At 52.9% G+C, this 23298-nt stretch overlaps 1 protein-coding gene across 1 annotated transcript; it reads left to right on the forward strand.

The window, feature by feature from the left end:
* Positions 1-2946: 2946 nt before the first annotated feature.
* On the forward strand, positions 2947-13659 carry LOC309601283 (olfactory receptor 14A16-like; the record flags this gene model as incomplete). Its single annotated transcript, XM_082334241.1, has 2 exons — positions 2947-3942; positions 12865-13659. The coding sequence occupies 2 exons, from the start codon at positions 2947-2949 to the stop codon at positions 13657-13659; spliced, it is 1791 nt and encodes a 596-aa protein (XP_082190367.1).
* Positions 13660-23298: the final 9639 nt, after the last annotated feature.

Raw genomic sequence — 23298 nt, forward strand, 5'->3', positions numbered from 1 at the left:
GCTAGTAAATACAGGTAAAGGAGGGGAGAAAGAGAAAGACTTCCCTCTCCCTCTGGCACAGACCTCCATTTGGTCAGCTGGACACCTCTCTAGGCGGCCCTGTACAGTGTGAGTAGGGACAGGGGGTGACGTCCTAAATGTGGGCATCTGCTGTCATTTCAGCTGGCATCCTCACCAGGCTGCAGGATGATGTCCCCAGATGTTTCCCAATCTCTCAGTACTGCTCCTTTATCGTGGACTACACATGGCACCTCAGATGTCACCAGGTGTTTGTGTGTGAACTCCTGGTCTCCGTCTCCATCAGTGACCATGGGACCACAGAAAAGGAGTGCAGTGCCTATTTTTAGTAGACACCATGACTGAAGCAAGAGGAATCTCACCTCCTGGGGGTTTGTGGCAGGCATGGGAGGGAGCTGAGGTCCCTTCCAGCCCCAGGACTACAAATCCAGAAGGAGATGCCTCCGTTGACTCAGCTGATTGCCTTCTCTCAGCATGGGTAAAGGAGACCCCTCCCTGCCAGTGCCCAGGTGTCCTGTCTCATGATGGGCCAAGGAAGGGGGATTCTCAGACCTAACTGTGACTCTGAGAGGAGAAAGGGCACTGCTGCAAAGAAACGTCTCTGCGGAGGTGAGACAGGCAACATCGGTAATTCCTTCAGTCTCTTCCCAAGGAGGTTCCTGGAGAGCCCCAGGGACACCTGGAGGGAGCGCCGAGTGGGGTGGGGGGCAGAGCAAGTGATGTCTTGGGCAGGTCCTCTCCTCCTGGGCTAAGATGGGCTCCTGGGATGGAGGGAGCTCATGGGAAGCAGGCAGCAGTGCAGAGAGACAACTCTGCCAAGGAGCAGCTCCTCTGCCAAGCGCAGCAGGGCTCTGAGAAAAGGAGTAGGGCAGAGAGAGATTAAAGGCAGCCTGGAGTGGGAGGAAAGAGGAGAGCTGCAAGGGAAGAAATCTTTCCAGCCCTTGACACGGTAAGTCTCTTGGACCAGAGCAACGCAGCTGCCATTCCTGGAAGGGTCTCCTAAAGCGTTCATAGCCTCCAGCCTACGGGATCTGTCAGAAGGCCTCCCAGCCCAGGGGCTCATGTTAGACAAGGGGGAAGGGGTGAGGGCAGGGTGTGCATCCAGAGCTGCCCAGGGCATTTCAGAGGGGACTTTTCCAGAGGAAGAGTAAGGCAGGGGATCCCTTGAAGGTAAAGAGCTTTCCTGGGTCTATGCTTTCAGTTTTCTGCTGTTTCAGGAAAAAGGGGAAAGGCGCTACTGCCTTTGAAGAGGGAGACTGAGAGTCCTGAGCTGCTACACTGAGAGATCAGTAGGTCTGGTGGGAGGCAAGTCAACTGCTTCCATCCCCTCCTCTACCTCCAGAGAGCACCAGCATCACCTTTGCTGTCCTCAGCAGGGTTTCTCTGACCTGCTCCTCACTGCCTGCAAACGGGGAGTACCTCTAGAGAGTGCCTGGAACAGGGAGGTTTCTTCAGGTGAGAGCTGAGCAGACAGGAGTTGGTGATGGGGTCTGTGATCCCTGACAGGGAAAACTTGGAGGGAGAAAACAGTTCCCACCAGGGAGAGCTCCAGGCTGCAAACACATGGGCAGAGTGTCGTAGGAAACTCCAACCCGCAATGTCATGGGAGGGAGACTTTGGAAAGCTCCCTGTCATCCCCTCCAATGCAGACACCTTCCTCTGAGCAAGACCCCTGCTCCCGTCTCCCACCCAGCAGAGCTGCTGCCCTCAAGCTTGTGTGGTCCAGGGCAGGAGGTGCCTCCTCTGCAGCCAGAGCTCTGGCACAGCAGAGGGGCATCTCCCCTGACACGGGGCCGCTTCCCTCTGCAGGGCAAAGGGGCTGAGAGCGACTGCCCGGGGCTTTTGCTAACCGGGAGGTGCTGTGCTCTGCTGGGTGAGGAGAAGGCTTTCCTGAGTGCCTGGCTGCCTCTCCTCTCCTTGCTTCCCTTAGGAGGAGAGTCACAGAGTTCTTCTTTGTTTCTCGATGTGCTTGTGCTGCTCTTCTTCTTGCTCTTGGGGTCCCTGGCAGTAACAGTGGTGGTGTGGGGCAAGGGGTGGGGGTGCTGAGTGCCTGCTCTGGCCCTGACCTGGAGGGCGCTGCCCTGGAGGTGTTTCCATGGGACCAAGGTGCCCAAGCCATTTCTTAGTTTTCCAGGCTTGAGACACTGCTTCCCTTCGCAGACATCACCTTCAGACACCTGATCAGGCTGGGCAGGGAGTCCTGCGGGGCTGTGAGCATCACTCCAGAAGGGCACAGCTCTCCTGTAGGACCTTGGTGATGTCTGAGAGTGCCTGATCTGCCCATGCCAATCAGCATCCTTGTCCTGTGCTCTCCATCCTACTCCTACTCTGCAGAGCTGTGCTGGAAAGGAGAGGTGTTTTGAAATCTGCACCTGGAACAGGACCCCTCTGCTCCCAGGACAGTCCAGGTTTTTTTGCTGGAGCAACCTCTGTGTGCAGTCCTCCTGCAGCTGGGAGGGGTGCAAGCACAGAGCAGCTGGGCACCAGGCTGATGGACAGAGCAGCCCTCCTGGATGGGAGCACTGATGCAGGTTTACACTGAGAGCAACAGGGCAACGAGGGAATTTTATGCTTTCCAGAGTATTCCCCAAGTGGGATGGGGGTGTCTGAATACTAAACCACAGTGTAACGAGACACATTTGCTGCACCTCATCTCCCACCTGCCTCTGTGCAAAAAGTGTCCTTCGGAGCTTTCACCCTCCGCTCTAGTGCAGCACAGGGAACTCCTCCCCAGGAACCCTCCCTCCAAACACACTGGGCTGTTGCTGCCTCCATGGGTCATTGCTGTAAAGCAGGGCTGACCCTCCAGGAGCCCCTGGGGAGAGGGCACGGCTCTGCACAGCACACTCAGCCAGCACAAAGCAGAGCTGAAGCCTCGGAGCTGCATAACAGTCCCCCAGGAAAGAAAAGCTGCCTTAGGTATTTTCAATGAATGAATCAAATTTTGCTCAGAGAAGCTTCTCTGAATTTTTCTGGTTTATCTCCTTTGGCAGTTTCCATGCCCAGAGACAGCAGGTGTCCAATGGCAGCTCCATGAACGAGTTCCTCCTCCTGGCATTCACAGACACACGGCAGCTGCAGCTCTTGCACTTCTGGCTCTTCCTGGGCATCTACCTGGCTGCCCTCCTGGGCAATGGCCTCATCATCACTGCCATAGCCTGCGACCACCGCCTCCACACCCCCATGTACTTTTTACTCCTCAACCTATCCCTCCTTGACCTGGGATCCATCTTCACCACTCTCCCCAAATCCATGGCCAATTCCCTCTGGGACACCAGGGCCATCTCCTTCTTGGGATGTGCTGCTCAGCTCTTTCTGTTTGTCTTTTTGATATCAGCAGAGTATTGCCTTCTCACTATCATGGGCTACGACTGCTACGTGGCCATCTGCAAAGCCCTGCACTACGGGACCCTCCTGGGCAGCAGAGCTTGCATCCACATGGCAGCAGCTGCCTGGGGCACTGGGTTTCTCAATGCTCTCTTGCACACTGCTAATACATTTTCACTCCCCCTCTGCCAAGGCAATGCTGTGGACCAGTTCTTCTGTGAAATCCCCCACATCCTCAAGCTCTCCTGCCCAGATGCCTACCTCAGGGAGGCTGGGCTTCTTGTGGTTAGTCTCTTAGTAACATTCAGCTGTTTTGTTTTCATTGTGGTGTCCTATGTGCAGATCTTCAGGTCTGTGCTGAGGATCCCCTCTGAGCAGGGACGCCACAAAGCCTTTTCCACGTGCCTCCCTCACCTGGCCGTGGTCTCCCTGTTAGTCAGCACTGCCATATTTACCTACCTGAAACCCACCTCTACCTCCTCACCGTCGCTGGACTTGCTAACGACAATGCTGTTCTCAGTGGTGCCTCCAGCAGTGAACCCCCTCATCTACAGCATGAGGAACCAGGCGCTGAAGGATGCAGTGTGGAAACTGATAACAGGATGTTTTTCTGGAGCAATAAATTGCCCATCATCTTCTGCATAGCAATTATAATGTAACTCATTACAGGCCCAGCCTGTCTTCTGTCTTTCGTGTTGTTTGTGGTGGGTTTTTACTTGTGATAATGTTGCCCTCACCTTTATAATTCATTTTCTGCTTTTCTTTTCTGACTGAGTGGTTGTTTGAATGAGGAGCCATGCTCTCTGTGTGTTTCAACAAAACAAAGGGTCCTTCAGTGACTATTTTTTTTTATTTCCTGAGATCCTTCCTCCAAGGCCTTTTTGGAGGTACGGGGACAGTTCCTTTATGCATGAGTGGAGGGGAAAAGAGTCCCAGCATGGCAGCACTGCCAGGGAGCACCAGCGCTTGGTCTTCCAGGGCTGTTCTCTTTCCACTTCCACACACTATTTCTGATCCCTTGTTTTGGTGCCAGCCCTGAGAGCTCTGGCAGCTTGGTCACAGTTGTGCTGCATGGTAGTCTTTTGACTGCAGGCAGGGACAGGCAATGGGCACGTCTGTGACAGAGCTGGCCTCCATAGCAGCGTTCCTATAAAGAAAGGGGATTTCCTCAGACAGTGCAGAAGGTTTAGGTCTTCTTACAAAGTTTTTCTCAAGATCATGCCCAAGAAAGCAGCCCGCAGATGAAAACACCAGTATACAGCTAAACAATGTGAGTGTGCAGGGTTGGGCCACACAGGAGCGTCTTCGCACAGCCGGGCCCCCTGTGAGAGACCTGAAGGACCAGCAGAGCTGGGTCTGGTCTGTGCCCGTGTTTTCTGGACACCCTGGGGAAGCTGCCCCAGGGCAATCATCCTGCACTAGCCCCTCACAACCACCATTGCCAGCACTGGCCTCTCACCCCAGCCTGAACAGGTTCTTTGCCCCTCCGTGGAAGGTCACCGAATGAGTAGGTCAGCAGTCCATGTTTGCATTGTACAGAGGAAATGTAAGCATGCACATCACATACATGAGCTGAGATGAACCTGAGTGAGCACAAATGCCATCAGCTATTCCTTGGCATTCCATGAAGGCCTGTGGGACAGACAGTGCCTCGAGGTCACTTCCCGTTGGGAGTAACATCCCCTGGGAAACCACCTGAATGCAGCACTGGGATGTGCTTCCTTGAGCCGAGGTCCCTGTGTCCATTCCTCATGACAAGGGGCATCTCAGGTGAGTGCAGGGCAGGGCGATACACCACAGGGCTGAGGTGCCTCCCAGTCTCTGGCAGTGGCAGCAGGAGGCCAGAGAGTCCCTATGACTCCTGCCGTGCCCTGCCTCTGTGTGTAAGAGGGAAAGACTGTGTCTCTGAACACCCCTGGGTGCATAAGGAGTCCACGAGGCCAGCTCAGATGTGGACGCCCGAAAGAACCCTGCTCTTTCTGTGTGTGACTCCAGGAACAAACCCCACTGGCCCAGCAAGATTCATCTCAGCTGCCTGGGACAGGCTCATTGCAAGGGCTCCTGTCTGCTAAGTCACCCTTGCCCATGATTCTGGATCGTGCTCTCAAAAGTGCCAGAGCAATCAGAGAGGTTCTGAGGTCCCTGAAAAAGGCAGACATCAATCCCATCTTGAAGAAGGACAGGAATGGGAACTGGGAGAATTACAGGCTGGTCAGCCTACCTCTGTCCCCGGGAAGGGGATGGGACACGTCCTCCTGCAGCATTTTCCAGGCACTTGAAGGACAAGAAAGGGATTGCTGAACCACAACGGGCAGGGGAAAGAAAGGCGTGTTGTGTACATGGAATTTTGCAAGGCCTTGGTCTCCCGTGGTGTCCTTATAGCCAGATTAGTGCTATCCGGGCTGAAGAAGTGGACGTTGGGCAGGAATCTGGCTGGATGATCAAGCCCAAATGTCACCAGTGGTACAAAGTCCTCTGGGCAGCCAGCTACTGATGGCATCCCTCAGTGACCAGCACTTGGGCCAACGCTGTGGAACATCTTTATTATCCCCCTGTATGATGTGATGGAGCGCACTTTCAGCTCCTTTCTGGATGATGCAAAGCTGGGCGGAGGCCTTGAACAACCTCATCTGGTTCACCCTGCCTTGAGCAGGAGCGTGAGGCAAGATGATGTTCAGGGCTCTCTTCAGACACGATTTATTCTATGGCTCAGTGAATCTTTCCCTTGGAGAGGTTTTTGAAGAGAGAATAGGTGGAGGTCTGTGATGATCGCCCTGGGGCAGCTTGCTCGCGGTGTGCAGGGACTATGGCATAGAGCAGGTCCTGCTCTGCTGGCCCTTCAGGTCTCTGCCAGGCCTGGCTGTGTGAGGACACTGCTGTGTGCCCCCACCCTCCACACTCACACAGCTGAGCTGTACGCTGGTGCTTTCATTTCCTGGGAACTTTCCAGCCCAGCCCCTCCCCAGCTCTCCCCACCTCCTCTGCCTTCTCCCCAGCCCATCCCAGGAGAGCAGCCCAGTCTGGGCTGGCCCCATGGCAATGCCAGCCACAGGGTGCTGCAGAGCTCTGGGCACTCACCCCACAGCCCCAGCCCCTCTGAAGGGCACAGCATCTTTTACAGGGCAGAGAGGTGTCTCAGCCTCCCCAAAAGCCCCAGGCCTGGAGGCTGGCCATGACAGCAGGAAACAGAGGGTTGTGACAGTGTCCCTCCTGCCGTCATGCTCAGGAGATCCCCACCACCAGCAGCCTGCTTCCCCCCATGCCAGTCCTGCTCCCCAGGACAGCGCGAGGGTCCTGGCCCTAGGGTTCCTCTGGTAGCTCCTGCTGCCCCAGCAGCACAGAAGCCTGCCCCAGCTGGACACACAGGAACGGGGTGCTCTTTTTATTTCTCCCCTCCACAGCCATGGTGCCCTGCTCTTCTCCCCGGACACCCCTTCTCCCCAGAGAGCCTTTCCCCACGTGAGTGTGTCCATGCTGGCCTGGCCGGCTGTTCCTGCACCCCTGGCCACGTTCCCCACAGGGCCCTGAGCTGGTGGTGCTGCTCTGCAGAGCGAGGGGACTGTGGTGCCCTGGGGCCATGGAGTGGCCCTGCACTGGCCATGCTGGTCAGGGTGAGAAGCAGACCCAGCCAGGCAGGGATCACTGCTGCTCAGCCCCTTTCCCTCTTCTACTTCCCAACTGGCCTAGGACCAAGGAAGGTGCTCAGTAGGACCCTGACACATTTCCATATGCCTCTGCGTTTGGCTGCTGCACTAAACCTGACATGTGGTATTTCAGCTAGGGTGTCATGGATCACTCTCCAGTGTCGTGTCCCTTGGCCTTCTGCTTGCTAACAGCCCGTCCTGGGACTGCAGAGAAACGTTGGATGCAGCCCATCCACTCAGTAGACTCCAAAGGGGTGAGTTTGCTTAAGGAGCCCCTGACCTGATCCTCGTCCACTGCTGGTTGTTCTCTTCCTCCTTGAGTCCTGCCTGAGGGCACAAAGACCTGGGAGAGCTTGCTGGTGAAGACAGAGGAAAAGAAGGCATCGTGTACTTCAGACCGAGCTTTATCAACTCTTCCTAAATTCACCTTTCTTTGGTTTTGTCATGGTTAAGGAAGATGTAGCAGCTTTGACATGCCTTGCAAGCTTGACCTTTTGGGGAGCTTAGACTCTCCTAACACAATCCTTATTTCTCCAGACAACATTTCTAAGCTCCTCCTTTGGAGCCTCTCCCTGCTTCCACGTCCTGCCTCCTTTTGTGCTGCCTTTGACGCAGGACCTCAGCCGTGAGGTTCCTGTTCAGCACAGTGGGTTTCCTGAGGTGAAGGGCTGTTTCCCTGCATATGAGGACAGACCCTTCCTGTGCCCGGAGGAAGATGTCCTTAACGGCCTCTCAGCTTTCGTAGATTATTCCCTTTCAGAGCTTCCTCTCCATGGGATCTCCTGCTACCAGAGCTCTGAGCAGGACAATGTCTGCTTCTCTCAGAGAGAGATCCCAAACCTGAGCTCTGCTGGTCTCCTGCCTTACATCACTTGGGAACTGGGACACAACATTTTCATGGTCATCACAGCCAAGGCTGACACTTCAACATCCCTGACCGGCCCTGACTCACCCTCTTGGCCAGCTTGGCAGCTGGGAAAAGAAGTTGACCTGAGATTCTCCAGGACCCCATGGGACTGTTTGCACCCAAGCACTTTGCCCATCCAGTGAGTGCAAGGGTTGCTGATCTGGAGACTTCCTCGGGCTGCCTACAGAAGACTTTGTCCACTTCCTCACCCTGACTGAGTGGTTCTTACTCCCACCTTCATGTCACCTTCACTGGTTTCTCCTCTGTTCCTCACCCACAAACACTCAGGCAGCCTGTCTTCTGCCCCACCATACATTCGACCTGCCCCATCCTTCATAGAGGGCGTGCCCCGGTCTCATTCTCCCACCTTCATCAATCACCTCCAGTGTCTCCTAAAGAGCCTGTATCTAGCCATGACAGTACCAACGCTGTGCAACCTGTCCCACCATGTCACCGCTGTGGTTCCCTCAGAAGCTCCGTGATGGAATAAGGGGCTCCAGATGCTCCTGCCTGTGTCCCAGGATGAGGGCATTGGTGCACACTCTGGTTGCAGCAGCTCAGCAAAGGCTTCTCATGGAGAAAACTGGAACCAAGCACCCAGGACCATACATATGCAAAGGCTTTCCTTCAGAGCAAAGATGGGCTGGGAAGGATGGCAGGTGGCAATGTAATGATGAAATGAGATGCTCATGAAGACAACAAACCCTGCAGTCCCCGAGGCAGAGAAACGCAGACTTGGGCCATGATGGCCTTGCAAGAGAGAAGTTTGCTGCCTGAGCTGACTCGGCAGCACCTTGTGCCAATCTCCAGGAACACAAGGTACCCCTGAGAAAGTCCCTAGGTGAGGTAAGCCTGCACTCCAGCCAGTCTGTGGTCATCGGTGGCATGGGTTTTTTTCAGTATCATCAGGTAGGCAGGTAGAGGAGAGGGGAGAAGAGAACTGTCAGGGGTTGAGAGTACAGGGACATGAGTGGAGACCCTGGTGTGATGTGCCTCCCAGTCTTGCAGCACATGTGGGTGTAGACGAGATGGACCTTGCCTCCTTACCGGGGTGTTGGCATTCAGGTGCTGCCACAAAGGCACTGGACTCCTTTGGGAGGCCCTGCTGTGTCTGCCCAGCCCCCCCTCCAGTGGGACATGGCTTTCCTGGAGGTCCTGTGCCATGTTTGCCAGCCACAGGCAGTTTCACTGGGCACCCCAGCCTCCCCTGGCATGGCACTAGAGGCCTTTTTGATGCCATTTAAAACAGAGCCTTGAAACAACGTAGGTGCCTTCACTGCAGGGATGTGCACGTGCCTGAATTTTGCAGTGAGCTGAGCTCTAGGGAGTGCAGTGGATGGTGCTGCAAGACAGGTCTGACCCTCCTTCTCGTGCACTCCTCCTCTTGGTCAGCTGATAGTCCAGCAGCTGCCATGGAAATGTGGGTCTGACAGACATTCAGATGCCCTAAACATTGGGTGTAATGTGAGGTGGCCAAGGCACCCTCCCCACCAGCCCCACAGCTGATGCTCAGGCAGGTGTGGGTGTCCCAGGTATGCTCCATCAGAGCTTACAGACACATCCACAAGTCTTGGACCACCCCTGGCACCTCAAATGCCACCAGGAGTTTGTGTGAGAGCAGCTGACTGCCACCCCCCATCTCCACGCATCCCAGGGGGTGCTCAGGGCAGGGGCTGGTCTGCAGGCACCTATTTTGTGCACCCTGAGCTGAAGCAAGAGGAATCCCAGGTGCTGTGGGTCTGTGGGGTGCATGGGGGAGAGCTGAACCCCACTGCAGTCTCTGGCCTCCTCACCAGAGCGGAGACACCTTAAGGGCTCTGCTGAATCCCAGCCCTATGCTGGGGTGAAATGATCTGTTCCTGTCACTGCCGAGGTGTCCCGCCTGGCAATGGGATGGGGAGAGGGGTAAAGGGACGGGAACATTTCCACCTCTCGTAGACCACCACGCCATGTTTGGGAAAATGCCACTTTTAAAATGCATCTCTCCAGCATTCAGAGAGGGACAGTCAGTGATGACATCAGTCTGTGTCAGCCCTCCCTCCCCAGGAGAGACCCTGCTGCCTCTCAGGCGCTATCAGCCCTTAGAGCCCCAGGGACACCTGGAGGGAGCCCAGAGGGGCAGAGAAAGTGGTGCCTTGGGCTGGGCCTCTGCTGCTGAGCTGGGCTGGGCTCCTGGGATGGAGGGAGCAGCTGGCAAGTGGGCAGAACTTCAGAGAGACAGCTCTGCCCAGGGGCAGCACCTCTGCAAAGGGCAGCAGGGCTGAGGGCACTGCCTGCAGGCACTGAGGGGAGAGGAGTGAGGCAGAGAGAGGCTAAAGTCAGCCTGGAGTGGGAATGCTTTGAGCTGAGAGCTCATTGTGGGAGAAATCTTCACAGCCCTTGACACAGTAAGTCTCTGGAAGCAGAGCAGTGAAGCTGCAGTTGCGGGTGGGATCTCCAAAAGCTGCTACATCCCACAGCCTGTGGGATCTTTAGGGAGTATTCTCATGGCTTCTCTAGTGCAGAGGAGGAAGGCACATTCCAGAGCAGGTTTTCCCTGCTGCACCATCAGGGGAACAGGACATGATGGCTGCCTTCCTCCGGGGATGACTGCAAGGATGTTAAGCCGGGTGCACAGCCAGGGATGCCCAGGGCTGGCCTTCAGAGCAGGGTGCCTGTGCCCCAGCGGTCTGTGTGCCAGGGTCAGTGCTCAGCCTGCCCGGGGAGCTCCCAACGGTGCTGCGGGGAGAATCTGTGGGTGGAAGAAGGGACCCCTGGGAGGGCAGGGTCCTTCTGCTGTCGAGAGGGTGCTGCATGGGTCAGGGCTGCTCACAGCTCCAGTTCAGCCGCAGAATATTTCCTAAGGGATGTTTCAAGGAGGAGGTCCTGGCAGGGATTGCCATAAAGATAATGAAGATTTCCTCACTTTGTGTTTTCAGTTTCCTGTTTGGAGTGGGGAGGGGGGGGTAGTGGAAAAGGGATAAATGGAAAAGGAGCTGTTAACTTTGAAGAAACCACTGAGACTGCTGAGCGAGTGATCACTAAGTCTGATAGGAGCCTCCTGAAGTGCCCTCAGCCACTGCTCTGACAAAGGACAGCACCAGCATCACCTCTGCTGGACCATCAGGGTTCTTCTGACCTGCCCTTTTCCACCTGCAAACAGGAACATGCACCCAGCCAGTGCCCTGCAAACAGGCAGGTTTCTGTCGGGCCAAGGTGAGTGCACAGAGGTTGGGATGGGGTCTGTGATTGCTGACAGGGAAAAGACATGAAACAGGGAAACACCTCCCAGCAGGAAAATCTCCAGGCAGCAGGGATATGATCTGGGAATGAGAGCAAACTAAATCAAGAAATGTTTTGGGAGGGAGAATTCAGAAACCTCTGTATGATCCCCCCCAATGCAGACCCCTTCCTCTGAGCAAGCCCCCTTGCCTCCTCTCCCACCCACCAAAGCCTCTGCCCTCAGGGCTGGGGGCTCCAAGGCGTGAACCACCTCCTCTGCAGCCAGAGCTCCAGCAGAGCCGTGGTGCAGCTCTGCAGCCACGGGCCCAGTTCCCTCTGCAGAGCGCAGGGGCTGAGAGCAGCTGCCCGGCAATGGTGGTGTCTGGGAGGTGGCGTGCACAGCTGGGGAAGGGGAACGCTGTCTGAGTGCCCCAATGCCTCTGCCCTGGCCTCTCTCAGCCACACCCTCACTGTGTTTTTCCTTCTTTCTCCACTGGTCTGTGTTATTGCTATTGTTATCTTGTTCTTGCTGCCAGGCTGTCTGGGGAGGTGGAGTTTCAGCTGCAGAGTCACACACTGATCTTGTGGGTCCTTTCATGCAGGTGTGGCCATGGGAACAAGTGTCCCAGCTTTCATCTCACCTGTGTGGCTGTGGGCGATGAGGTCTATGGGGCTGGAGAACAAGCTGGTTTTCCCTTAATCAGATGGTATCGTTAGGATACTTGGCTGTGTCCTTGAGAAGCTGTGCTTGAGAAGCTTTGTCTTTTCAAGCTGTGAGATGTCCCTGCAGAATGCAAACCTGTCCCCTAGCACCCTTGTGTTATCTGAAAGCCCCATGCAGAAGTGTAGAGATGCTACAATGGCGGAAATGCTCTTGGGTTGGTGAAATGAGCCCTGTGTGTCCTGGGCTAGAAGTGGGGTGCTGAGACCTTGAGAAAGGGTGAGACATTTAACGGTCTCTGGGGGATACTTCTGTTCTCAGCAATCCCTGGTTGTTTTTCAGGGTAGCAAAACAGTGTGATCACCCCCCATCTCATGGAGAACAAGCCCACAGCAACAAGACGGAGAGACAGATCAGCTCCCCTCCTTCTACACTAAGCCCCAGGCAATCCTTTTGCTTCCCAGGACTCCCTCTGTTCTCCCTGAGTGCAGCAAAACGCTGAAGTTTTCTGAAATCCATGAAAACTGCCCAGGTGAGATGGGGGTGGAGCATTAAAATCCCCAAACCTCCCAAAGTGCCTTCTGTTATCCCCGTTCCTTAGCATGGGAGTGCAGATGCTGACAGGCCCTTCTGCATTACGAGCAGTTTCATCTGAGAAAGTCGAATGACAGGACTGACCCCTGCCCCCACCGTTCTCATGATCTCACTGCTGCAGAGCAGGACTGAGTCCTCGGCAGCCATCGGGCAGAGGCCCTGCTCCTCACAGCACACTCAGCCAGAGCTGCAGCCACAGAGCTGAAGGAAGGTCTTCTGGAAAAGGAGTAAGTGGAGGGGGACGGGGCGGGGAGCAGAGTGTAGCAGGATGACAGTATAGGAGAAAGTCTTTCATTTTCCTCAGAGAAGTCTCCCCTAACGCTTCATTGCCTCTTCCTCTAAGAAAAGGACCCCATGCACAGAGGCAGCAAATGTCCAACACCAGCTCTGTCACCGACTTCTTCCTCCTGGCCTTCGCAGACACACGGGAGCTGCAGCTCTTGCACTTCTGGCTCTTCCTGGGCATCTACCTGGCTGCCCTCCTGGGCAACGGCATCATCATCACTGCCATTGCCTGCAACCACCACCTCCACACCCCCATGTACTTCTTCCTCCTCAACCTCTCCGTCCTCGACCTGGGCTGCATCTCCACCATTATTCCCAAATCCCTCTCCAATTCCCTGTGGGACACAAGGGCCATCTCCTACGCAGGATGTGCTGTTCAGCTCTTTCTGTTTGCTTTCTTGGTAGTAGCAGAGTATTACCTTCTCACCATCATGGCCTACGACCGCTATGTTGCCATCTGCAAACTCCTGCACTATGGGACCCTCCTGGGCAGCAGAGCTTGTGTCCACATGGCAGCAGCTGCCTGGGGCAGTGCTTTTCTCAATTCTCTCCTGCACACTGTCAATACGTTTTCCATACCCATCTGCAAGGGCAATGCTGTGGAGCAGTTCTTCTGTGAAATTCCCCACATCCTCAAGCTCTCCTGTTCAGATGCCTACCTCAGGGAGGCTGGGCTTCTTGTGGTTAGTATCTTTGTGGGCTTTGGGTGTTTTGTTTTCATCGTGCTGTCCTATGTGCAGATCTTCAGGGCCGTGCTGAGGATCCCCTCACGGCAGGGACGCCACAAAGCCTTTTCCACGTGCCTCCCTCACCTGGCCGTGGTCTTTCTTTTTGTCAGCACTGCTACGTTTACCTACCTGAAGCCCCCCTCCATCTCCTCCCCATCCCTGGATCTGGTGGTGGCAGTGCTGTACTCAGTGGTGCCTCCAGCAGTGAACCCCCTCATCTACAGCATGAGGAACCAGGAGCTCAAGGAAGCACTGAAGAAGCTCATTCAATCCGTAGTCTTTCAGCAGCAATAAGCTGCCTGTGTCTCTTTCCAAGTGATCTCCAACGTATCTGGGGAACCTCCTATGCTTTGGGCATTTTATCTGTGATAACTGTGTTTCTCCAGGAATATCTGCATGCAGTCTGCTTTTCCAGAGGCATGAACCCAGTCTGTCTGACCCAAAAAGTCTTTGGACATGTGTCTGGCCTGATGGTAGAGATGGCCTCCCATGTCACATCTCTGTAATAAAAGGGGATTTCCTCAGTGCCAGAATCTGGAAGTTGGGCTTTTCTTCCAAAGCTGAGGTCAGGAACAGGCTAAAGGGATTGCGCCCGTGTGTCTATGCTGTTGTGCTGGTGTTCTTCATGGGCTGAGGGCAGCAGAGCTCAGGGCAATGTGTTAGGGCATGGGACTGGAGGGAGCTTTCACTGGTGCCCTCCCTATTTGGCCACTTCCAGCACTGGCCACTCTCCACAGGTTTATGGGTGAGTTTTGCTGCATGGCCATTTTTGCCTCCTCCTGCTGGGCTCAGGGCCTGCACTGGGGGAATGGCCAGCCCTGCTCGACCTCTCTCCTTGTCCAGACCCTGGCAGACCCCACAGCAGGGATGTCTGCAAAACCCCACATGGGATGCGGATAGGGCTGGGTAGGTTCCAGGACGTGGGGAAGGCTGTGTCAAGTAGGAGGAATAGAAGTGGGACAGGGCACAAAGGGATGTCATGGAGATCATGCAAGAGAATCTATTCTTCACACCAAATACACCCTTTGCCACTGATACCACACCAGGGTTCTGGCTATCGCTGAACACTGCTTGCAGAGCATCAAGGCTTTCTCAGACACCTCCCACAGAAGTCAGATCTATGGGGGGTGTGGGGGGTCGGGGCAAGAAACTGGGAGTGAAGAGAGCTGGGACAGCAGACAGCAGACCTGAACTGACCCAAGGGCTGTTCCATACCAAAGGATGTCTTGCTCGGTGATAAAACCTTGGCAAAAGCAGGAGGAAGGGGTGTTGTTCATTGTTACGGTGTTTGTCTTCCCAAGCCAGTGTCATGTGTGCTGAGGGTCTGCCCCCCAGCAAGTGGCTAAACATCTGCCTGCCCCCGGTAACTGGTGCATGAATTCCTCTTTTTGCTTTGCTTGCGCACATAGCTGTTTCTTTTCTTATTAAGGTGTCATTCTCTTGACCCATGAGACTTTTCTCCTTCCTCCGTTTTCTCTCCATCCTCTAGAAGAGGGCAGTGAGTGAAAACCAGGGTGGGTCTGGCTGAGGTCAACCCACCACAACAATTATAACCACGGGGAGGGCCCATGGAGACACCCAACAACCAGCACAGAGGGACTGAGGTGGTGCCTGTGGGCTGACAGTGGGGCAGAGTGTGACAGATATGCTCAACCCCTTGATCGGACTGGCGGTGGTTTGGTGCAGGCTCCAAAAGAGTGAAAGGCCTGAGCTTCGACAGGCCATGAATTCCTCTAGTTTCAATCTGTTTTCTGAAAACACACAAAGGAACAGAGCGACTCATTTTTCAAGGAGCAAAGAAAGTTGTGGGTACAAGGAGTGTCCTGAATACTGTTTCTATCTCTTGTAATTTGACTACAAACCAACCATGTTATCCTATAAATATGACGGCCTAAGGGAGCCTATTTGGAGCTCTTCCTGCTAGAGATCCCTGGCCATGATCTTCCCCTCCCTGGGACACCTCTCAAGGTCATTCCTCGAGGCAGAGAGACCTTTTACCAATGATGGATCTTTGGTAAGCGACCGATATCATGCATAAACTTTTTCCTTGGTAACTTTGATTGTATGCTGAATGATGCTAATGAAACATTCTATAAGCTTTGCATGTATAATCCTTTAGACATAAACCATTGACCAAGTCTGAGACTAGGATTGGATCCAGCTGCACCTAAGCTCCATCAGGCGTTTAGAAAGCAAGGGGGTCTACTCTTAACCTCATGACTCAATGGGACGGTCCTCCTTACTCTCTGCATCTTCAGTCTCTCTGTGAATCAAACTGGAGTTTGATAACTGGAGTAACTCCGTTTCCCTCTGTATGATTCTTCTTGAAGTAATTAATAGAGTGAACCTTGCCATCCAAATTTGTAAAGTCGCATTTTTACAACATCACATTAAAACCACTTATGCTAATACCTCCATCAATGATTCCCTAACTGTTGTAAATCAGCCCCACTCCCCCATTTGGGAAAGTTTCCCACCTGTTTTATTTGGAAAACCAGCTGTGCACAGTCACAGAAGGATGTTTCTTACTGCCAAGAAAAAAAAGAAAAAGAAAATAATAGTTCAGTAAAAAATAAAACACATTGCTCTATATGAAGTCCAAGTTGCTTCCTTTGAAGTCCCCTTTCCACAGTGGATAACCTCAGTAGAAAATCTTAAGTGAGATACCTAGGAAAGAAGAGGTACAATTAAGCCAATTAAAGAGCTGGCTAAAGAGACCATCAGACAGACCACTGACAGACATGGCAAGCTTTGAACTCGAAGCTCAGAGCAGCACCTGGGCAGCTGAGAGGTGTCTGAACAAATAAGGAGTAATGGGAGGAGGAAAACTGGGTGGACACTGGAAAATGCGTATGCCCAGGCAGCCTGCTGAGCTGATGCCTTTAGAAGTGGTCAGTTTAAGCAGGACATGTGCAAACATGTGAAAGAGTGTTGAGAGTCACACACAGTACGCTGGGCAGAGCAGGGTCAGGGGTGTAATGGGGAAAATCAATATTTCTTCTCCCGAGTGTAGTACATGGGCTGGAAATGTCCATGTTGGCATCATGGGAAAACATTGTTTCTGGAGGAAGAGTGTTCGATGCATTTCAGCTTACAAAACATGTGTTTGCGTTTTCTTTAAAAGTTGAGAACAGTTCCTCAGCTTTGCAGGCAGGGTACAGCAGTGCTTGTACATTTGGGCCCAGAAGGAGCTCACCATGCCAAGGCCAAAGATAGGCAGCTGGAGGGGAGTTCCTTCAGTTTATGCACGCTCTTTGCAAGGGATGGGATTCATCCTGCCTAGTTTTAATGGTGAGACTGTCACCCAAACTGAATTATTTATAGAAACACAGCCATTTATCAAACACACCCTATGTGGGGCAATGACTCCGAGACACTGCAGCTGTAAGCTCCACCTCCATCAGGCAGATCTTGTCTGGGGACCAAATCTCTCGCTTCCTGCTTGGTAATGGTGCTCCCCAACCATCTGCAGTACAAACGTGAGTACTAAATGAGCTCCACCCCGAGCCTTGCACAAGCCCTTGGAACTCACAAAGTGCAGATGTGCCTCAGGGAGGTCCTCCCCTCACCAAAATGTGCTTCCCCAACTGGTAGTTTGGGGTCCATGAATGTGGACTGGAGAGACAAGGTCATTACCAGAGGAGGAAATAGAAAGTGCTCCTGACAAACACAGCTGCTGCTTGGTGCATGTCCAGGGAATCACCCTCCAGGGATGCAGGTGTTGCTAAGGAAGCTGTCCCAAATGAGGGACCTTGCCCCCAGAGCATGAGGTACCTTGCACCCAAGGACCCAGCCTTTCCCATTGGCTCTTTCCAGGAAGTTCTTAATCTGGACCATTGGCTTTCCCTATTGCTCTCCCATGGTGCTTAATTTTCTGCATTGATGGCATCACTCATTCATCTAGAAGGCTCATTTAGATGGTCTTGCTCATCCTGTGGGACTTGTCATGCAGATCTAAGACATCCTTAACAGCATTTCACAGAGTGACAGAATCAGAGAATGACTCAGGATAGAAGGGGCCTCTGGGGGTCATCTGGTCCAAACCCCTCCTCAAGCAGGACCACCTAGAGCTGCTTGCCCAGGACAGTGTTGAGATGGCTTTTGAATAGCTCCAAGGAGGGAGATTCCACAAGCTTTCTGGGCAACCTGTGCCAGTGCTTGGTCTCCCTCACAGCAAAAATGGTGTTTCCTGATCTTCAGAGAGAGCCTCCTGTGTTTCACTTCGTGCCTGTTGCCTCTCGTCCTGTCACTGGGCACCACTGAAAAGAACCTGGCTCTCTCTTCTTTGCACCCGCCCTGCAGGTACTTCTAAGGTTGATTAGATCCACCTGAACCTTCCCTTCTCCAGGCTGAATAGTCCCAGCTTGCTCTGCCTTTCCTCCCAGGAGAGGCGCTCCAGTCCCTTAATCATTATCTTAGTGACCTTTCATTGGAGTCTCTCCAGTATGTCCATGTCTCTCTTGTACTGGGGAGCCCAGAACTGGACACAGTACTCCAGGTGTGACCTCACCAGTGCTGAGCAGAGGGGAAGGATCCCCTCCCTTGCACTGCTGGCAATACTTTGCCTAATGCAAGCCAGCATACCAGCCTTCTGTGCAGCAAGGGCACATTGCTGGCTCATGGTCAACTTGGTGCCCACCAGGACATTTTCTCCAAAACTCTGTTGCAGCTTTGCAGGTAACTGGGTTGCCCCCAGCACATCGTGGTGCCTGGTGTTATTGCGCCCCCAGGGGCAGAACTTTACACTTTCCCTTGTTGAATTTCATGAGGTTCCTGTCTCCCCATTTCTGTTGAGCCCTTACTCTATTTCTAACCATCTGCTACATTAGCTCACAATCCTACCCCTACATGGTACCGCTCACCCTGTTGGGAATCTGCTACTCTAATCCCTTACCTCAAACCTTACCTCTGAGCTCAATCCCAAGACCCTAACTCCCTACTCTTACCCTGTGACTGCTACCCTACCACTCATGATAATCCCTAAGCCCATATCCCTAGCACTAAGAAGTTGGCCTTAAGCCTAGCCCCCACCCCCGCCCTAAAAAAACCTTAATCCACAAAGCGAGCCCATACCCTAAGCACTGACCAGACACCCTAAGCAGGACACCAAACCATCACCCTAAGCCCTTCCCAGTCCCTAACCCGGAAAGGTCAGCTCTAATCCCTAAACCCTAACCTGAACACCCAACACCTGAAGCCCTCATTCCCATGCTCTTACCCCCTCACCTTGAACCCCTCTCCTAGCCCTAACTTATGCTGTTTGGCCCCTTGGGGCAGGGCAGGGGTGGTGAGGTCCCAAAGCAGTCCCATGGTGTTGGAAGGGGAATGTGAGCTGACCTGGATCTCATCAGCTCCTAGGCCACCAGGAAGAGATGGATGGAAATGCTATGATGAGGTCAGCGGTGCCTCAGGATCTCATGGGCCAGCAGGAGGCAAATGGCTGTGAAGGTGGCTGTGAGGTCACATCTGCCAGCATCCCTGATAGGCTCGCAGCAGACTCGTGTGTCGTTTTGCATCAGGAGGTGCCTTTGATCACTGTGCACCAAGCCGTGCAGATCCCACCCATGTAAGGCTTATCCCATTTTGGTCCTGTGAGCTCTTGCAGTGGTTTCTTACAAGAAAACAATTCTAGTCATGCTTGCTACTATCCCAGAAGGGGATGTTTGTTTCTGCAGTTTTAGATACAGGTAAGGACATGCAGGTGGCCTGATTGCTGGTACCAGGTGGGAGCTTCCTGCAGGCTTCTCTGTTACAACCAAATTTATCCTGCATAGGGATATGCTGAGCACAACACAGCCTGAAGGTCAGCCGGTACATAGAGCACAGCACAGGCCTGTGTCTGCTCAGGTTTACTGTTACTGGAATCACTCCCTCCTCCATGTACCATAGTCTTCTGGTCAGGATCCCTGAACTGCCTGAGGAAGGTTGGGAAGAGGATGAGATTTCCCTTAGACAGCTGGAGGAAAGGACACAGTTTTAGGCCCTGTTAGTCACTGGGGACTTTGAAGACCTAGAAGGCCTCAGTTGAAGGGAAGGTCGAAGGTGTTCCATGACCCAGCATGGTGGAATACTCTCCTGGACTTGTTTTTCCCAGGGAAAGAAGGCAGGACTGGTGGAAGAGTTGGAGGGCAGCTTTGGCTGCAGTGTGAGTGAGGTTAAAGGGTAGAAAACCCTGTGGGAAGGGAGCAAGACAAATTGTAGCAGTGCCAATTGTAGCAGAGAGGAAGGATCACCTCATCCAACCTGCTGGCAGCGCTCTTCCTCATGCAGCCCAGGATGCTGCTGGACTTCCTTGCAGCAAAGGTGCAAAGCCAGGAGAAGAGAAGGCTTTGGGGAGACCTAAGAACAGCCTTCCCATATCTTCTTGGATGTCATCAGGAAAATGCATCCAGGCTCTTCACTGATGTGCATGATGGGAAGACAAAGGCCAAAGGGCATCAGCTGAAAGAAATATGGAAAAACTTCAGAAAATCTGTTAAGCCGCTCAAGAGCAGATTTCCCAGAAAGCTTGTGTCATCTCCATCCTTGGAGCTTTTGAGGCGTAAAAGGAATAAAGCCCTGAGCAGCCTGGTCTGACCCCATAGCTGACCCTGCTGTGAAGGAAGGGACCTCATGCGGCTGGCTCCAGCAGAAATGATTCTGTTTCCATCCACCAATGATCTTCATTCCTGATGGGAAGGAAAACACTCAGGTTCCTGGTGGCCATTGAGGTCAACCAGAAAGAAGTTTGGTCAGATAACGATGGTTGCTCAGAGGCAGGGCTGCTTGGCAGGTACCCCCAAACAGCCCTAATCATTTCCTTTGCTTCACCTTTTCTTTTCTTTTTCCCTCTTTCCCACCTCAATTTCTTCCCCTTCACCATCCCTGTACCCTCCTGTGCAGACAGCCCATCTCTGTTTACCCTTTCCTCCCTGGCCATAGTTTGGCTTCCTTTGTGCCCTCATTTGGTGTTTCTGAGCTTGGCGCCATGGCAATTCCTACCTAGGTCCTACCTAGGTCCATTAAACTCGTACCTTCTTCTGTTACCTGTAGTGCCCTGCAGTTCCTCATGCTGTTATCCTGTTTGAGGCACCAAGAGTCAGGTGAGCCATCTGCATGCACACATTAACAGCTGGCCCAATTGACATTCACTCCTAGGGGACCCTGAGAAACACTGGGATTTGGCAATAGAAACCTCAAGAAGTTTTACAAGGCAAAGTGGCCAGTCCTTTCTTTGGGGGGCAGAATGACCCCATAGATGAGAGCAGGCTGGGACCTCAACAGCTCAGGAGTGACCCTGAGGAGAAGGGCCTGGGCGTTACGAGGGACTCCATATGACACAGTGGCACATACTCAAAGTTAATAAAGCCAACTGCATGTAGGGCTGCTTTAGGGGGAGCATGGCCACCCAGACAAGGGAGTTACTATCCCCCTAGACCTAGCACTGGTGTAACAAAAGCTGGACTAGTCTGTCTGCGTGCAAGGCTCCCTGTTCTGGAGGAAAGAGCAGGAACTGGAGAGGCTCCAGAGATCTGCCAGGATGGGTTTTGAGGCCTGTGTGGAGAGGCTGAGGGGTATTCTTCAACCTGGTGAAGTGACACTATAGGAGTAGCCTACAGCTACTTGAAGGGTGCTTTCCGAGATGATGGATCTTTTCTTGGTAGTGGTAAGAGAAGGAAAGCTCTGCATAAAGTGCAGCTTGGAAGGTTCAGACTGGAGGTGAGGAAAAAGAAATGTCACTCAAAAGGTAGACCTGTGGTGCAAGAGGTCCCCCAGAGGGAGTCTGGATCAGCCCATGGCTTTTTGTTTCAAGCAACAGCCAGCGATGGGTGGAGAGCCATCAGGGAAGGTATAGAAATGCCAGGGTGAGGGCTAAGTGGGAAAGCAAGATGGATGTCAGCAGCCTGAAGGGGAAGAGGTGCAGGCATGGCACAGTGTAGGGCAGCCTGCAGACTGAGGGCTCTGGCAAGGCTGAAAGGCCCAATAGAACCAGGGTCTTTGTCCCCTTGGCTGTGGCAGTTGCTTCTGCCACTGAGGCCTATGAGGAGAACCTTTATTTTGAGGGTTTCAGGCTTTGCTTTCCCAAGGGCTGTGGTCAGGGCTTGGCCTTTCTGCTTCATAAAACAAACCAAAGGTTTTCTCACCATCAGGGACACCTGCATTTTGCCTTTGTCTGCCTATAATCACAGCCTCCAACTACTCGCTCTAACGAGTCCCTGGGGAAGCCTTGTCAGTAAGAGCCCTCAGTGGGGCCCATTAATGCTTCAGGGTACTTTGGGTTTTGCTTCTGACTTGGACTTCTTGAGAGCTTTGTTCAATTGCCTGACAGCACCTGAGGTTCATGGACTCAGCCCCAAATACACCATGGGGCTCGTTAAAATACTGACAAGCCATGTCTCAGCCAGTCATTTTTTTCACGTCTTCAAGACTTGTACAGCTAAGGGGGGAGGTTTCATAGTGGAGAAAGATTGCAAAGAGCACCTAACAAAAATTATTTTAAAGGGTCTATTTTATTACTTTTCAGTTTAGAAATTTATATTCAGTTGATACTGATCGAGAGAGTCTCTTCAAGGGGCCTGGACAGTTAGGAAAAGTAGGCCCTTAAGGTCCAACACTGACAGACAACCTTACTCCTCACCTCCCCAGCCCCAATATTTCTCTCATCGGCCACCTGGGACCTGAGTCGCTTTTCCTTACATCAGACTTCTCCACTTAAGTTTGCAGCTGGTTGTTACAGCTCCTTTGCACCAGCTGCGCACAGGCACAGCAGGGTTTTTCCTATTTGCAAGCAAAGAAAAGTAAAGCATGATGAAGTTTCCTAAACAAAAAAATACACTCTGCAACCATATGCAAAGTACAAGCTGCCTCTAATGAGGTTACGTTCCTGCAAGGGATAATCTTATGGGAAATGCTTTAGATAGATACAAAAAGATAGATATAAACATCATTTAAGGATGTTTGTCTAAGGAGACAATTAGGCTGTTGGAAGACATGTAAGCTTTTACTCCCCGAAGCTCAAAGCAGCAGCATAAGTGAGAGGAATCTGAATGAACAAAGAGTAAGGGCAGGAGAAAACTGGAGAATAACGGAAAGGGCCTCTGCGTAGACGGCCTGCTAAAAAGATGCCTTTAGAGATGGTCATTGTATCCTGGGCAGGGGAAAATATACAAAAGATTGGAGAAATTCAGTACGTGGCATATCAGGCAGAATAGTGATAGTGAAGTTACAAGGGAAAATCAACCTTTCTTTGGGACATCCCTTTTGAAAGGCCATTGGATTGGCAGAGGTCTCTTGGGAGAGAGGACAAGCAAATGTTGCACCCATCTTCGAAAAAGTGGAGCCCAGGGAGCCCCAGGCTGTACGCGCTCCCATTGGTGAGGAGTGGGCCATCAGTTAGAGTCCTCTTGGGTGACATTTCTGGGCACCTAAAAGAGAATAGCTGTCAGCAGGGACTTACAAAGAGTAAATCATGCCTCGCCAACCTGACAGCCTGCAGTTGTCCATGAGGAGATAAAAAGTGGATGTCGTTTACCTCAGCTTCAGAAAGACTTTTGGCATGGTCTCCCTCGATAGCCTCGTACCCACGTTAGGCCATTACAGTCTGGATGGGTCGACAAACAGATGGGTGTAACCCCAGTTGGATGATGAGGCGCAGAGAGCAGCACTGAAGGGGTCATACCCTACCTGGAGGCCAGTGGGCCATACTGGGGCATTGTGGGGCAGCACAGGGGACTCGCCTGGGCCCTGTGCAGTTTAACACCTGTATCCATGACCCAGAGGAGGCAATTCTCACCACGTTTCTTGATGACACTAAATTGGGAAGACCATTCCTATTCCTTAGGGATGCCGTCCAGGGCAAACCTGATAGGCAGTAGGACTGTCCTGTCAGGAACTTCATGAGAGAGAAGGACAAAGGCCAGGTCTTACACCTGGGACAGCCTAACAGCCTGCAGT

Source organism: Platalea leucorodia (genome assembly GCF_965183815.1).
Source record: "Platalea leucorodia genome assembly, chromosome: 30".
NCBI lineage: Eukaryota > Metazoa > Chordata > Aves > Pelecaniformes > Threskiornithidae > Platalea > Platalea leucorodia.